The 18263-nt window shown below is 32.1% G+C and overlaps 1 protein-coding gene, 1 long non-coding RNA gene, 1 other non-coding gene and 1 pseudogene across 3 annotated transcripts; 3 read left to right on the plus strand and 1 right to left on the minus strand.

The window, feature by feature from the left end:
- Positions 1-2827: 2827 nt before the first annotated feature.
- Positions 2828-3829, plus strand: LOC112800491 (uncharacterized). Its single transcript, XR_003201403.3, has 2 exons — positions 2828-3341; positions 3544-3829. It is a non-coding gene; the product is annotated as an uncharacterized lncRNA (long non-coding RNA).
- Positions 3830-7951: 4122 nt separating this feature from the next.
- LOC112800488 (protein PHLOEM PROTEIN 2-LIKE A10-like) lies at positions 7952-9788 on the plus strand (annotated as a pseudogene).
- A 2437-nt stretch (positions 9789-12225) lies between these two features.
- LOC112800490 (uncharacterized) lies at positions 12226-13010 on the minus strand. The gene is made up of 2 exons (XR_011861882.1): positions 12639-13010; positions 12226-12556 (listed from the first exon to the last, which is right to left on the minus strand). It is a non-coding gene; the product is annotated as an uncharacterized protein (transcript).
- Positions 13011-15706: 2696 nt separating this feature from the next.
- LOC112803192 (uncharacterized) lies at positions 15707-17488 on the plus strand. The gene has a single exon (XM_025846704.1). The coding sequence runs from the start codon at positions 15707-15709 to the stop codon at positions 17486-17488; it is 1782 nt and encodes a 593-aa protein (XP_025702489.1).
- The last annotated feature ends 775 nt before the right edge of the window (positions 17489-18263 follow it).

Raw genomic sequence — 18263 nt, forward strand, 5'->3', positions numbered from 1 at the left:
TCTGCCCAACTTGAAATTAGGATTAGTCTCCGTAGGCCCATGTTTTGTTAAGATGCAATGGAGGCAAGCAAACCAACATAGTGTGAGCCCTACTTTTTTATTCCCTTTTTATCACAATTCACAAGTTCTATGTTCTGTTTGATTATTGTATAAATCATGGATTTACATTGGGCCGCCTAAGAAATTAATTTATTTTGCTTACATTTTAGAATGAGTTTAATTAATAATTTGTTATATAAAATTATTTTATATTTTTAATAAATCAAATCTAATGATATTAGTTAATAATACATAGAATAATTACGTTTAAAATGAAAATTTTTTTGCCTTATATTATTTTTGCTTACGGAAATATAAAACTTAAAACTTAACAATCTACGAAATATAGAAAGCTAAGGAAATAAGGTCATTTATAAATTATCTTTAATTTATATATAATATAATTAAATTTAATAAATTCAATTCGAATAAACAACAAATTATTTATTTTATTCAGACTTTATAAATGAATAAACTAATTAACTAATATAAATAATAACAATTAATGTAGTAAAATTAATCAAGTATTATATACTATAATAAATTACATTGATATTTAAATATCTAATCAAATCAATTAGCTGGTATAATTAAGTCATATCAAAACACTTAAAAATACACCATTTTTAATTAAATACTATCTATATTATATGAATCACATTTAAATCCATTTTTCCGTGCGTATATAATTTAAAGTAATTTACAATTTATTTGATTGAATATTATAATATAAAATAATTTATAAATTAACATTAATTCATATATAATATATAATTAAATTTAATAAATTTAATTAGAATAAATAATAAATTATTTATTTTATTTTAGACTTCATAAAGAAAAAAACCAATTCACTAATATAACGAATTATAATTAATGTAGTGTAATTAATTAAGTAATATAAATTATAATAAATTATATTAATATTTAAATATTTAATCAAATCAATTAGATGAAATAATTAAGTCATTGCAATAAATTGTATTGAATGAATTAAAATAATTAATTTGGGAAACACTCTTTGAAGCATGCCACGTCAGCTCCATCATTAAATGCAGATATCCGATTTTTATATAATAGAATAAATAATAAAAATTAATACTTATTTATAAAATTAAAAATAATATATAAAAATAAACAACTTTATAAATATTTTTTATAATAAAAATTAATATTTATTTATTAAATTAAAATAATATATAAAATAACATATTTTAATATTCTTTTTAAGTGTTATTAATGATCTTATTTTTATTATTATTGTAGGCTCTAATTTTTTATTATTATTTATAATTAATTTTTTATTTAATTTATTATTTTTAATAGGAATAATAATATATTAATAAAAAATTAGAATAATAAACAATGCACACAAATTAGAATAATTATTTTAATACTCACAGTGTTTTTTTATTTAAAAAAATTATGAAAAAAAATTAATAATAACCAGTCACAAACCTAAACGTACTGAACGTAGAAGTTATAATTTCTTGTTTCAAGAGTTCAAGTGAACTGACTTTTGAGATACAGAACAACATTCAAAACACTTCAACACACTTTTATCATCTTTAACGTATTTATCAAACACACCCTTAAACTCACGTTATGGATCAAATGTGCCGCAATATAAAATTCATCCAACCGATTGAGATTTTCCTCCACGTTAACCCCATTCCACGAGGTGCCCAATTCGCGGACGCCGCTGATAAGATGGGCCAATTCGTTGCCGCTGCCCCTGGGTTGGACCAACTCGTGTGTGCCACTTGGTTCATTTTGTGCTTGCCAGGTGCGACGTGGGGACCTGTATGATTCCTGCTGCTGTCTACTCCATTTTCTGGACGTCGGATTTGTAATGGAGTGAAACTCCACTTCACGTGCGTCATTATGAATTGACCATGCCTATTTTTGGAAGAGTTTTGGTTAGTGCGCATTTTGGTAGTTAATATTTTTTCCTTATTTATTTATATAAAAAAGTGTGATGTCATCTTGTTGTACTATTATTTTTTTTTCTTTCCTATTTTTGGTCAACTATGCAGAGTGCACTATCTATATGATTTGCATATTGCACATTTTTTTTCCTTCTTTTTTTTTTGGTATGGGTAAGGGCCAGAAAAACCTAGTCCAAATAGATAAGAGAGGAGGGAATCTCTTTGTTTTCTAAGTTCATAAAGTGATATTATGAGCTATAAAATGGCTTAATGAGTCTACCAGCAATGAGACCCAATTACAGAATTGAGCTACAACAAAGATACGAAAGTACAGACAGTCTTTCTGATTGTTGGTCCCAGGGCTGGGGCTGTCTGGTCCAATAAAAAAAATCTTTCCAGAGAAAAAAAAAAGAAAGTGCAGATGTTTTCGAACCTGAACCTCATATAAATAGAGAGTTTCAAAATACCAAAAAAAAAAAAAATAGAGAGTTTCATACCATACGGGCCTTCTAATAGAGGTTAGTAGAATACGATAATAATCTAAATATTTTAATTAAAGACTAAAAAAAAAATTTTACTTGGGAGCAATAGATGATAATAATTTTTCAAATAATAATAAAAATTTAATTTTTATATACTTATATAAATAAACATATTCCAAAAAAAAAGATTTGGATTATCTAAAATTTGAATTTCACTCTAGAAAATAAAGTGTGATATCTCACTATTGATTTTATAGATAAAACCAAAAATAAATATAAAAGAAAAATTATTAAAGAGTAGAAGATCACATTTTACTCTTTAAAGTAAAATTCAAATTTTAGAGGATTCAAATCCTCCCAAAAATTAGTTTACATGGTGTGATCTTTTGACGAGAGCCACAAGCAAGATCCTTGGTGGCAACCTCATGTTCAATTTTCCTTCTCCAACCTACAATACATGGTATGTCCATTAAACCAAATAATTTTCATTGCTTATTATTTTTTCCAAAAATGGAGAATTTCACGCTCTGAGCACATAGCTCAACCTGCTTCCTTCCACTTCCACACACACCAAACTCAACTAATAGAACCTCTCATCATCTTCTGCGTTTTCAATTCTACCTCTCATCTTCAAGCCCCACTCTCAGGCTTAGGCTCTGGCTCAAGCCTAGGCCCAGAGTAGCAGTAGCATCATCATCATCATAAGGTTCTCAATGGCCTTCGAGTTGACAACTTTAGACGACGACAACAACAACAGAAAGCTCCTCTTGTTTCGGCTTCCGAGGATGTCTCCAAAATCGTTGGAATCTGACCACCTCAGAAGAATATTCCTCAGAGATTTAAGTTCATCGGCACCACTTCCCTCGCCTTTGTTATCTGTAACATGGATAAGGTTTTTATTCTACTTTTACCAAAGTTAGATACTTGATCATAGTTCATATTGATAGGTGTAGTTGTTTTCCTTTATTTTCTTATCAAGTAGCTGAATTTTGTAATTGCTTACAAGAACATGTCATAGTTAATAATCTTTGATAAAAAAAAAAACCTTTCTAAGAGTTGCATCCATGAAAAGCATTTGTTTTTGGTGTGGACAGGTGAACTTGAGCGTTGCCATAATTCCAGTGTTGCATCAATTTGGGTGGAACTAATCCATGGCTGGGTTGGTTCAGTCCTCATTCTTCTGGGGTTATGCATTGAGGATACTTTTATTTGAGGCATGATCAAATCGAGATATCTAAAATGTTCTTTGTATCCTACTATATTCTTAATTAAATCATTTTTTAATAATTCTTTGATCCATTGTTGACAATTAGCTCTATCTGTACCTGATTTTTTTATGAGAATTGGCTGAGTAAATCAAATGTTGAAGCTTTATAGAAATGAATAATGATCGTACAATTATCTCATTTACAATTGACACTAAATATTTTAGTTTGGATTTTGGGATTATGAAGTTTCCTTGTTATATTTTTAGAAAAATTCTTGAGTTTGGAGTACTGGTATGGTCAATGGCTACAGCTTTTGTTCCTCTTGTTGTTGGATATATGTCTGGCTTACTATTGTCAAGGATTTTGGTCAGTAATTTTCTCTATTTTTTTTTATATTTTGTACTTATTAATACATACTTTATGATATACTATCCATGTAGCTGTTTTTACCTAGTGGGATAAGACTTAATTCTTGTTGCTGGTTTGTCACAATGCATCTAATTTCTTAATGTCAATTATGTGCATAAATCTTTGATTTGTCTTACATAGTTTCATGGCTTTGTCATATGGGAAAGTATGAGGAGCCAATGAAATATTTATACAATGTGTACAATGGAGGTTTATGAAGTATTAGAGATATAATTATTAGTGTTACATTTTTCTATCAGCTGAATCTTTTGGGACGAGTGGTACCATACATGGTATTAAAGCGCTAGATTTGAAAGGTCAAGAGTTCGATCTTTGGTGAACCCAAAAATTAAACTAATTTTTCGAGAAGATGTTTATTATCCCTTGTACTCGGATGGTTATTCTAAATAGTATAGGGGATGTTCATTTCATAACTTAATAGCCAGTACACATTGTACAAATAGTTCATTGTCTCCCTAGCGAAATCCTTGTCATATTTATCTTTACACTAGAGTGTATTTAGTGTACATGTATAGTAACGTCTATTTTAATTACATCTTAATTTTTATCAACACTCTTACCAACTGTCTTAACTCTTAAACAGTTCCATTCCATTGTATATTCAGATTGAAATTGGTGAAAGTGTTTTTATTACTTATAAATTGAAGTTAGAATCCGCATTAAAGCTTTATGCATTGACTCAATAATTTTCAACCATCTAAGAGTTCACCTATAATTTTCAATTTTTTATACATTAATCTTGAATAAAATAACCTACATTTTTATTCTTAATATATGATTTTAGTTTGACAAAATCATTATTTTTGCAACGAAAATTTACTCATGCATTTAATCTGTTTTTTTTTTACAATATTTCTAAATAAGCATATAAAAAGGTGGAGAAAATTTTGTTCACTGGTACCTTTTTCAGTTTTTTATCTTTTTTCTATTTATGTAAAAAATTCTAAAGAAAAAAAACCAAACATTGTTAGATTAAAATTAAATATTTTATATGACATGTATATAAAATTGGTGATGCTTTAACGAGTAGCAACTTGGTTTGGTTTTCGAAATGTAATAGTCAAAGAAATCATGAAGACTTATCGATATAATATACTTAACAAAAATACTAAATACACACATACAGAAAATACAATTTATGTACTTTAAAGTTATAAGTAATTATATTTACACTCTGTTTTATTTTTTTTTCTTTTAAATTATAGCGTGTTTGACATACTTAAAAAAAGTTTTTAATTTTTTGAAAAATTAATTGACAATCTTTTTTAAGAAAGTGAAATATATGACTTTTCTTTTTTGATAAGTCATTCTATCACCTATATAAAAATATTGTCTGTTTCTACTAAAAATATTAGTCTTTCTGTCCTTCGTCACCAGGCACGGACCTACATAGAACCATTGGGGGCACTTGCCCCACTCTCATTTTATTTTTTTAAACAAAAAAATATACATATATAATATGTCCCATTTTAAATTTTAAATAACTCCACTACGAATAAACTAAGTCTAATTATTTAAAATCCTAAATCTATTTTATCTTTTTATTATTTTGATTATTAGTTAACCTAAATTAAATTTAGTCTTCTCCCAGTCTCAAATTCCAACTCTCACTCATTTATTCTCTTAAACATTCTTCTTAATTTCATATTTTCAACCTTCTTTTTCATTCTTTATCCAGTGGTCATCTTGTCTTCATCAAAAGGTAAATTTTAAATTCTTTATTTTGTTTTATAGAGCTCTCAATGATTCGATATTTTTTTCAATTTCATTGTTTCTCTTTTTCATATTTTCGATTGCAAATTTTAATTCAAACAATTATAATTTAGGTATTGATCTATTTTTTTATTCTCTTCGTGAATTTATATATTTATTTTATTTTTGATTTAGTAATCCTTATTATTATTTGTTTATCTTTCATTCTATTCTATTATATGTAATTATGTTGCATATAAATTTCTAAAGTAAATTAATCAATTTACTAATTTAGAATATATATTTGTTATTTTTAGAAATAATAATGAAAAAATATTTCAAAAGAAAAAATCTACCACTAGAATCTGAAGTTATTTCATTAGTCTCTTCTAATAAAAAGAAGTTTTTAGAATTTAATGTAAAAAGCCTTGTAGCTGATCTTGTACAACGACCCAAAATTTTAAATTATGATCTAAATGATAGAAATGAATGTAGATGAGCTTATTTGCAAAAAGATCCTTGTCAACCAAGAGAACATAATTTTTTACAAACATATTTTGGGACTTTTTTCCGTAAATTTAATGCTGATTAGTTTGATGAATTTGGCAATTGGTTGGAATATAGTATTTCAAAAGATGCTGTTTTTTGTCTCTATTGTTATCTTATGAAATCTGATGATGCGAGTAATGATGTTTTTGTAAAAGAGCTCTTTTTAAATTTAAATTAATATATCTTTTGATAACAATGTGTATTATTTTTGCCCTCTCAACATAAATTTTTAGGTCCGTCACTGTTCATCACTATTTCTAATATTGTCTGTTAGAAGTACTGGCCTTTTACCATCATTTTTACACAATGTTCCATCTGCTAGAAGTATTGGTCTTCTATCACCATTTTTACGTAATCATTTATCTGCTTAAATTATTGACCCTCCACCACCGTTTTAAAACAATGTTCCATTTGAACTACCTACTACATATATTCTTTCCATATATTTTTTTAATTTTTTTCATATGTGGTTTTATTTTTATATAGCTTGCTATTATTTTTATAATTAGTTATAACAAGTCTTAACCTTAATAAAGGAAGAGGCTAATAAGAGTTAAAAAAAATAAAAAATAAAAAAATAACAACAAAATATACATTGACACACATTTTATATTTATTTTTTATTTTCACCTACTATATCATACACAATAGCAAACATTAACTAAACAGTAATTTTTTTGGCATTGCCATCAAAATTATTGTGAATTAAAATTTTATTACTATTCACCACACACAAGAACATTATTGTGGATGAAGGTGAAATAAAGGAACTAATTTCTAATGATATTATGTGACAAGAACTAATTGTCTAAAAAATAAAATTAATAAGAGAGCAAATAAAAAATCAATTGCCTAAACGATTGTAATATTAGTGATTAGATTATCGAAAATTAACATTTAATATTGAAAAATATTCATTATCATCGTTATTTTAATTTCCATTTTTTGTGTAAAAAAAATATATTTTGAGTTATTTATCCAAACACTATAATTTTAAAATAAGTACTTCTATAACAAAAAATTCAAATATAAAATAACTTATTTATAAGCTGTTATTAATAAAAGTTCTTATACTTTAACCTTTTCTTCCAAAAGAAGTTATTTAAGTTCTTTTATTATAATTTTTTAATAGTTATAATTTTCTATAAATAAAAATTTTAAGATTAGAGGAAGAAGTTGAAATTGTTTGACAAGTATTCTCAACATCTTATTATTTGATCAAATCGATTCACCGAGAAAAACCTTCTTTTTCTATTTTTCTTTCATTTTTTTTTTCTTTTTACTTTTGTTGTATCATTTAACTTTAGATTTCTATGAAATTAATATATTTATTTATTTTTTAATACTACTTTTTTTTCTTAACTATTTAATTATTGGTGAATATCTCCGACAATAATGTTAGCACCACAATCTGTTATTTTCTATACTGTTATTATAAGATTATTCTCTTAATAAAACCAACTGTAATATCAATTTTCAAGTTAAAAAATTATAAAATAAATGATCAATTTTTAATTTTTTATTTAATTTATTTTTTATATAATTAATAATCAATTTATAAATAATAAAAATTTATTATTTAAATAAATTAAAAATCAAATAAATCAAATAAATACAATAAAACTAAATATTAATCTCTATAAATCCAATCATCATTTAACAACCATCTGCTGATATAAGACAGATGAACGACAGAACGAATGTGTAAAGTGTTGGCGAGTTCACAAAGTTCAATGACTAAGCCCAAGCCCAAGCCCATAAAACATGTAGCTCAAGAAAAAAAAAAAGTATAAACATGTAGCTCAAGAAAAAAAAAAAGTATTCTAATGGTTGGTGTGAGGTTGAAGCGATAGTATTTGCAGTGGGGTTAACGCAGCAGAAATGAAAAGGACGGATAGGGTTATCACTTCCACGAAAGAGAAAAAAACAAAATTGTAGCTGCAACAGGAAACGGAATGGGAGTTTCTTAACCTCATGATCTTATCCCTCTGACCTCTATCCTTTTTTCCATATAGATATTGAGCTGGAAGGTGTTATCGGTAATTTGGAGGGTTAATGGAACTGCAAGTGTTGGAGAAGGGTTTTGATTATGCCCGTAAGAGGAAGAAGTGGGTTTTCATCCTGGGTGCCGTCGGCTTCGCCAGTTACGGCGCTTACAGGCTTTATCACGCGCCCATCGTAGCGCGTAAGAGGATGAGAGTCTCCAAGCTTCTTGGTGCGCTGATTTCCGTTGCGGAAGCCGTTTCCGAATCGGCAGAAACCGTTGGAGTCGTCTCTGGAGACCTCAAGGACTTCTTGCAATCCGATTCCAACGAACTTCCCAACAGCTTGAAGCAGATTTCCAAAATAGCACGCTCTCAGCACTTTGCAGATTCTCTCGCCACCGCCACACGCTCTGTCACCGAGGGAGTTTTGCGAGGCTATGGAACCGTAAACCCCTCCAACGCTGACCAAACTGGTTCTGCTTCGCTTCTTGCTGATCGGGTGCTCAACAAAATGTTAACGCCATCAGGGTCGGGTTTTGTCTCTGTGGTTGTTGGAAGCTTTGCTAGGAACCTCGTACTTGGTTTCTATTCAGGTGGTACAGGGTTGAATTCCAGAAATGAAAATGGTGTTTCAGGTGCTGATGGATCATCCTCTAATGGTGTCCAAGTTCCGAATTGGGTCAATGTGGTTTGTGATGAAAAGTGTGCGGAGCTCATTGGAAATTGCGTTCAGATTTTTGTGAGTACAGCTGTTGCTGTTTATCTTGACAAGACCATGCATATCAACACCTATGATGATTTTTTCTCTGGGTTAACGAACCCAAACCATGAGACTAAAGTGAAGAACATGCTGGTGACTGTTTGTAATAATGCCATGGAGACTCTGATTAAAACATCACACCAGGTGTTGAGAAACCCAAATCCCAGTTTCAGAGAAGATACAAGTGTTACTCCTTCAAGAATTGAGGCATTAGGTGTAGAGACATCATTTGTTGAATCCAAACCGGAGAGTGATTCTGATGATGAGAATGAGAATGAGAGTAGCTGGATCAGCAGGGTCTCATCCACTTTGGCAGTTCCAAGCAATAGGAAGCTTGTTCTTGATGTCACCGGGACGGTGACATTTGAGACTGTTAGATCGGTGATGGAGTTTCTGTTACAGACATTTGTTGAATCCATCAGAACATGTGTTGATGTTGTTCGCGAGGCAATGCTTGAGATTGTAAGATATGCTGCATCCAAATCCTCCGTTATTGTGACAACATGTCTCTCGTTGTGCTTGCACATAATACAACCGGTGGCACTTGGCCTTTGATACCTGCTTATACATGATTCAAGTCTTGAACTAGCAAAACTTTTATCATAGTTTACTATCTTTATAGTTTATAGTATACCATACATGGATAAGTTGTGTAAATAAATTTGTATTAAAAGAATTATTGTGAAAATATACATGAATCTTCCTTCCTGCCTTCATGAGAACATTCACTTCAAGGTACGAACTTGTAGAAAACTTGAAATTCATTGGTCTGAGGTGTAATCATTTTCAGATCTATTCCTCGTTGGAATGTTCTTGTAAAAAGTAAAAAGTATTACTGTATATAATATTAGATCCCATCATTTCTATTGATTGGGTGTCATATAAATAGGAATGAATCTTCTCAATTTTAACAATTAAGAGTATAAAGTGTGATTTTTAATTTTTTATTATTTTCTCTCATGTTTATTTTTAATCTTACTTATAAAATTAATTATAAGAGATTACATTCTACTTTCTTAATTATTAGAAAAAAATTGAAAGGATCCAATTTTTTCTATTTATTGCCCAAGCTTCATTCCAACGGATGGACAATTGGCCAGTTAAGAATTCGAAAGTAAAGTGCAAACTGCAAATTGAGGATGTGCATAACTATACTATTGGAAAAATTTCAAGTATTGGTGAGCTATTAATCTCAACTATATATATTTTTTATAAGGGAGTTATTCTGTCAAAAACCTCTTTCTTTTAAACCTCTTTCTTTTAAAGATATTTTTTAAAAATTAAAATTTAATACATATAATTAATTAAATTATATTATTTTTATTAAAATTAGACTGAATAAATCAGTTTAGCAAAAAAATTAATAAATTAAATTTTAAACTGATATAAATTAATATTTTTTATAAAAAAATTACTACAATATTCCTATTATAAACACAACTAAAATTACTACCCCCTTCCCCCCTTCCCCCTTTCCCTTTTCTCCCCCTTCGAATACTCTTTTCTCCCTCCTCACACGTTTTTTTTGTTTTTTTTATATTTTTTTATAGGGGTAGTTTAGGAATAAATAAAAAAATTTATTAGAAATGACGATTTTAAATCAAAATATACACAAGGGATGGTTTCGATTTTGACCCTTAATGTGAGGGACCAAAACAATACTTATCCCTATTAATTTAGACGGATTTAAAATTTAATTCATTATTTTTCAGTCAAATTAATTTGTCTGATCTAATTTTGACAAAAATAACATAATTTAAGTGATTATATGTATTAAATTTTAATTATTAAAAAATATTTAAAAAAAAAGACGTTTTTTATGAAAGCTTCCTATTTTTATAATTGAGATTAATAACTAAAATTAATGAAATACCATAATTTCTAAAATACTTGAAAGTTGAAACACTTCCCATGCTCCAGAGTCCAGACATCACCTGTCAATCACTCCAAGGCAGCTATGCCTCCAAGTAAAAACAATGGCCCATTAAGATATGTTGGGCCGGTTGAATAGAATCTTTAATCAAAATCTATCAATCTATTTCATCTGATCACACCAAATTACACTATCACTAGGATCTATATCCGTACGGGACTATTTAACTTTATTTTATTAAGCTTATGTTAAATATTTAATATTATTGAAAAATAAAAATATGAATTTGATTAAAATTTATTATGATATCTTAATAGTAATTTTATAATTTAATAAAAAATGTAGTAAAAAAAAAATTATGTCAAATAAAAAAGAGAATTCAAACCTAGGGGATGGTAGCTGGTATTGGTAGGGTAGAAGAAAGACTTTAACATACTAGCGTATAATTTGATGCCTGCGAGCGGCTATTGGCTACAATATAGCTCAGGAATTATGCAATGATAACTCCAAATGACCATTCGCAGAAACGAAGGAATAATAATATGCAATTCATGGGCTTGGCCGCTTGGGCACATAATAACAACAAAATGCAACTCCAAAAATTTTCGCCTGTTCTTCAAAAATGCCTTACTTCTACTTCATAGGGGTAGGCACTAGCCAGAATATATACTTCATAGGGGTACGCACCAATTTATAGAGCCATGCCATGTGAAATGTTTTCTTTTTTATTATTAATGTTATTTTCTACATCGCCAATACTTTTAGTAATAATCTAGTATGCAGTTAGTGTTATTAATTTCTTTGAGGTCTTATGCTTCTCTATGAAGGGAAGTCAAATAGAAAGTTTTAAATGACAGCTGAAGTAATGGTAAGTTGAAGCTCAACTGTCAACCAATTTATCAAAACCCCGCAACTACATACTGATCAAGTTACATTGAATACTGGAAGCAGCGCAGAGGACAGTAATAGCTTACATTAAATCTAAAGTTATGGTTACTTCTGCAAGTCAAAGCTCACGTACTTCCTCTTTGTCACTCATAAAAATTAAATCCATTTGCTATGTCCCTTAAATACATTCCGAGCAGTATCAATTTATTTCAAATGTCCTCTTATATATGTATAATAAATTAATAATAGAATTTTTAATTTGTTCCCAAAAATAACATATTCAAGTAACTTACTACCTCTAACTAGCTAGTTAGTTTAGTTTGGCTTATTAGCATATTGTTATGTACTTTGTTAGTTTAATAAACCATGTTGACAGAAAAATAAAATAACAATTTAATAAATAATAAGGACCATTAGATTATGGAAGCTAGTTTGTTGTTGAAGATAGACCATGGTCCATAGGTTCATGGAATCTATTATATATCAAAACAAACTCTGGCTAGTAGATGCTGATATCTCATCCCAAATTAAAGAAGAAAGAAAGCTAAGCAAATCATGAAGCTAACAACAAAGAGGGAGAGGTGAGATGAGAGTTCAAGGGCGGTTATGATGGTTCTGAGTATAGATATAGTCGAGATGTGCGGTGAGTGTTCTTCTCATCAAGCATTCCTCTGCACCAACACTAAGGCCTTCACACTTGTCCTCTTCTACCTCAACATCATCCTACACATGATATAAATGGACATTAAACACATGATAACACCAATGCATATATAAATTCAATAATGATTTCAACAAATGAAACCTCATGATGATGGTGCGGTAATACTACTGTAGCCTCAGGTTCCCTGCGTGAGGAGTAGGTGAGGGTGTAGCAGAGGAACAGAACCGTGAAGAACAACCCTGTGCTCATCTTGCTCGCCATGTATTTGTGCTACAACACAGAAAATAAAGTTAAATATGAGAGAATTTGTGTGCGTGTTGAACAAGTGGAGGAGGGAAGGGTATTTATTTATAGAGATAAGGATGTGGTGGAAGGTCAAATAGCCTTTATTATTTAATTAATTTATTGCGGCTCGCCCTATTATTGTAATAAAATCCTAAATAAAAATGGATAAGTGTTTATTCTCAATGTCATTTTTATAACACTCTTACGTTTCCAAAACAACAAGTTTCTGGGTTGAAAATGAAGGATGATTTGCAATTTATATGTATCTTCGTAAAATTTCTGTCTATTTATTTTTTTGTTTGTATACCCACTCCTAGCATATAATTCGCAAGCATATCTATCCTTGATTGATTAAAATTACAATATGATCATCATCCAAGTGTTCACGTGCTTAAACAAACTAATCACGCTTAGAACCATAAACTTTCAATTCACAGGCGCCATTAATAACAACTACAAAAAATAATAACGTACGAAAGGTATCTCAAATGTCACAGGCGCCATTAATCAGCCTTTACCTCCCTGGATTGACTCTGCCACTCTGGTGTCTGCAATCTGCATGATGAGTTTGCTTCGATATATAAATACATGTAATTAGAAAATTAAAAAATAATAATTTCACTCCCATTTTTTTTTAACGTGATGTCTCTTCATACATAATATTTTTGCATTGTATGATCCGTTCCATGTAATTCAGAAATGCCAACTATAACCCGGAAAACTAGTCAAACAAACAATAAAATCCTTAAAGCTATGTTTGTTTAGAGGTATTATAGGATATTATTAAATTAATATATTTTATGTTTATTTTAATCAAAAAAATTACAAAAATATGAACAAGAGATATAATTTATTTTTTTATTATTCTTGTTAAATTTTTATAATTATATTTTTTTAAATTTTTTATAATTTATTATGATTTATCACTAAACAAAATATAAAAATACTAATCTTTGTATTTCTATATTTTGTGTCTTATTGTCAACGTCTTATACTCCCATCGTAATGATTGCAAATATCACATTATTAAATACATTTTAAAATGACTATATCATTACAGTATAGTCTGTATAATAAAAAATCATAATATAGCAAAGTACAACTTAAATTACAAAAAATACGTCATAAGTATTCTTATAAATTAAAAAAAAACACTTTTTTATATTGAATTATTTATTGACTTGAACATTAAAATATCTTTTATTTTTCACGCTCGGTATCCTTTAAATTATGGAGTATACTTTATCAGCAAAAAAAGATAAAATTAAGCAATCTACTTTTTTATAGGGCCAGATATACATCAAAAGATCATCTCAAGTAAAAACAATATATATGTTTACGTGAATTTATAAAAAAATGGCAATATTTTCTTAAAAATATATGTTACCAAAAATATACATTAAAACAAAGTAACAAAATAAGAACCGTTATAGTCTACTTCAACTCGTAAGGATAAAAAACTTACATATCTACGTATCCATTTAAGTCTTAAAGCAGTGACAACTTTAGGTCAAAAGTTTAATCTAGAAATCAAACGACGGTCAACATTACAAAAATTTCTTTTAGAAATATTGATCGACTATAAGATGAGTAATATATTATTTAGGGTTTTTTATTTAAATAAATTATTTGCTCTCCTATTTTACGTGAATCCCCTAAATAGTTTTTTTGAACGTGAATCCCCTAAACCATATAATATATAAATCGTCCTAGGCTGGTGTGTGTTATTTAATATGTAAAACATTGTACCCTGGAACGATTTATGCATGAATTGCATAGGTGAATAAAGCATAAATCGTCCCACCCTAGTGTGTTTTGGAAGTCACACATAAATCGTCCTAGCCTAGTATGAGTTATGTGTTTTCAGCTTAAACACGTTACCCTGCCACGATTTATGTGCATCTTTGTAAACCTCAACCCCCTAGCACGATTTACGTGCAAATCCCTAACCCCCACCAACCTAGCACGATTTATGTGCAAATCTTTATCCCTCAATATCGTAGAACGAATTATGTGTTATATGATAAGACACGTTAGTATGGGACGATTTACGTTTAAAAACACAATACCAGATACCATGAAACGATTTATGTGCTTGAAGAGCCTATAAATACAGGAGGAACATCATTGTCGAGCCATATTTCCACCGAGGGTTGTGAGAAGATGGCTGAGAGTGTGTTCTTGTTAGTTCATCATCGGGGAAAGATCGATGAAAACACAAGTGAGGGTGTAACGTTCAGTAGCAAGAAACAGATTGGAGTGTTCATAAATCCATCAACGAGTTTAGATGATTTACGAAATAGCATATTACAAAAGTTAGGTAAGTGCGGTAAAAGGCTTGTCAAGCAGATGTTCTTCAGGATCCCTATCTCACTCAGGCAGGGTTACGTGAAGTTTGGAAAATATGAGATGTTGGGCGATGATGACATTCGCGTTATATTTCACAGTCAAAGCAGATTTCCAGATATGGGAGCTATAGAGTTGTTCGCGAAAATGGCTGATGTGGAGGGTAGCTCCGGTGGATCTGCTCCAAATCCGCCCACAATCGGGGTAGATGGTGCTTCAAGTGCCATTCCTATTCGTCACGACGTCACCGCGCACGTTTCATCTCCGTCATTTGCAGCCGATCTGGCTGTTCATGCCGAAGATGGGGATTGCATTGGTGATGTACGAACCGTCGGGGAGCTTGCAGCGGCAATCAGAGAGGGACCGGTATTGGATGGTGCAACTACATTCATGGAGGTCAGAGATGGGGATCCAGTTGCTGAGGCCATTGGTGATGATGATTCAGATTCGGAACCACCCGTTATCGGTACGAATCTGACGATGAGGATGACACAAGACCAGTTGCACCATCGCAAGGACAAACAAGTTCTCAGACACAACAGTACCCTCCACACTTCTCTACATTGGATCTTGAGGCGATGAATCAACCAGCATTTCCAGGTCGACAAATGTCAAGTAGTCACAGAGACGAGCAAGGTATGCATGGGGCAGAGGAGTTTGAGGTCGGGCAGCGGTTCCAGAGCAAGGAGGAGGCAGTGTTAATGGTGAAGAATTATAATATCCGCCGTGGTGTTCAGTATAAGGTGTTTGAGTCGGACCAGTTGAAGTATCACGGGAAGTGCGTCCAGTTTGGGAATGGGTGTAATTGGCTGATACGCGTGACTATGCGGCAGCGAAAAGGATACTGGGAAGTCCGGAAGTACAATGGGCCTCACACATGTCTTGCAACCGAGCTGTCCACCGACCACAGGCAGCTTGATTATCATGTGATATGTGCGTCAATTCTATCGCTGGTCAGGGCGGATGCGGCAATCTCGGTGAAAGTATTGCAGAATGCGGTGTCAACGACATATGGTTTCAAGCCCAGCTACCGTAAGGTCTGGATGGCTAAGCAGAAGGCGATTGCACAGATTTATGGTGATTGGGAGGAATCTTATAACATGATTCCGAGGTGGATAATCGGGGTTCAAATGTACATGCCCGGCACCATTGCAGTATTGCGTACTTCACCTGTAAGGTCTGGTAATGTGGTCGATGAGTCGAGGGTGTTTTTTCATCGATTGTTTTGGACGTTTTCGCCATGCGTTAAGGCATTCAAGTATTGCAAGCCACTGATATCCATAGATGGTACCCATTTGTATGGCAAGTACGGCGGAACATTACTCATGGCGATTGCACAAGATGGAAACTCGAACATACTCCCAGTTGCGTTTGGACTAGTCGAGGGTGAGAACATTGAGTCATGGAAGTTCTTCCTTACTCACCTTCGCCAACATGTGACCCCGCAGCCGGGCATTCTTGTTATATCTGACCGCCACAATGCAATCAAGGCCGCGTTAGTCGTAGAAGACGGTGGGTGGCTCCCACCGGCCGCCTATCGTGCATATTGTGCCAGGCACATAGCTGCTAATTTTGCGCTTAATTTTAAATCCAAGGATGCACGGAAGATTCTGGTGAACGCAGCCTACGCAAAGTCCGAACAGGAGCATCAATATTACATGGATATCTTGAGGTCCGAAGACCCGGCTATGGTTGAGTGGTGTAACCGGATTGGGTTAGGGTTATGGACCCAATATCGGGATGGTGGGTGTCGGTACGGTCACATGACAACCAACATATCCGAGATGCAACTCGGGACAAGGCAGGAATTTTCGCAGGTGCTTATGAGGGCGATTGAGAAGAACCAACAGGCCTCCAGAAACATGCGGGTTGAGCTATATGATAGAGGGAACACAGAGTTTGTTGTGGACGAGATTGCTCCGACGGGAGGGAGAATCGCTCTGACAGCATGTAGGGTATCGCTATCGGCTCGGACATGTGACTGTGGCTATTTTCAGGCCCTCCATTACCCATGCCGTCATGTGCTTGCAGCTTGTTGGTATTGCAGACTGGATTGGAGGACTTATGTGGATGACGTGTATCGCTTGACAACCATCTTCAATGTTTATAAGATTGGTTTCTCCCCTCCGATGGCAGATGACTTGCTTCCCTTGTACGAGGGTCCTCGAGTTATCCCAGACCCCGGCATGATGCGAGCGACCGTGGGTCGTCCTAGAGCTACACGGATAAGAAACAATATGGATGAGCCCGAACTGGACAGGACGAAGATATGTGGTATGTGTAGGGTTCCAAGTCATACTAGGAGACAGTGTCCCCTGCGCGCAGGTGCATCCGGTCATCATGAAGGGAGCAATGCGTAGGCCCTCTAGCACCGTTATAGTTTATGTTATTTTTTTTGCCTTAACATAGTTAGATTGTTGCTTGATGTTGTCTTAAACACTTTGCATTTAATGTTGTTCTTTGTCGTTCACTTCTTTCATTGTTAAAGAACTCGTGTTAGTCGGTTTAAATTTCACTTTAGGTTTACTTGCAACATAGTCCTTTGATATTACCATAGTAGTAGATAACAACATAACAATAACGAAACGGCAAATGTCTTTAATAACAACATAACAATATCGAAACCACAACAGTACTAGATAACAACATAACATAATAACATAACAATATCGAAACCACAAAAAAATCACCATCTGTACTGGCAAACTCCCCTTAACATAAATCGTGCTAGGTTGGTGGGGGTTAGGGATTTGCACGTAAATCGTGCTAGGGGGTTGAGGTTTACAAAGATGCACATAAATCGTGGCAGGGTAACGTGTTTTAGCTGAAAACACATAACTCATATTAGGCTAGGACGATTTATGTGTGACTTCCAAAACACACTAGGGTGGGACGATTTATGCTTTATTCACCTATGCAATTCATGCATAAATCGTTCCAGGGTATAATGTTTTACATATTAAATAACACACACCAGCCTAGGACGATTTATATATTATATGGTTTAGGGGATTCACGTTCAAGAAAACCATTCAAAGGATTCACGTAAAATAGGAGAGCAAATAATTTATTTAAATAAAAAACCCTATTATTTATTTGCATGTTGGTTGTCAATTATACTTAGTTCTTGGAAAA

Source organism: Arachis hypogaea, chromosome 5, assembly GCF_003086295.3.
Source record: "Arachis hypogaea cultivar Tifrunner chromosome 5, arahy.Tifrunner.gnm2.J5K5, whole genome shotgun sequence".
Classification (NCBI taxonomy): Eukaryota; Viridiplantae; Streptophyta; class Magnoliopsida; order Fabales; family Fabaceae; genus Arachis; species Arachis hypogaea.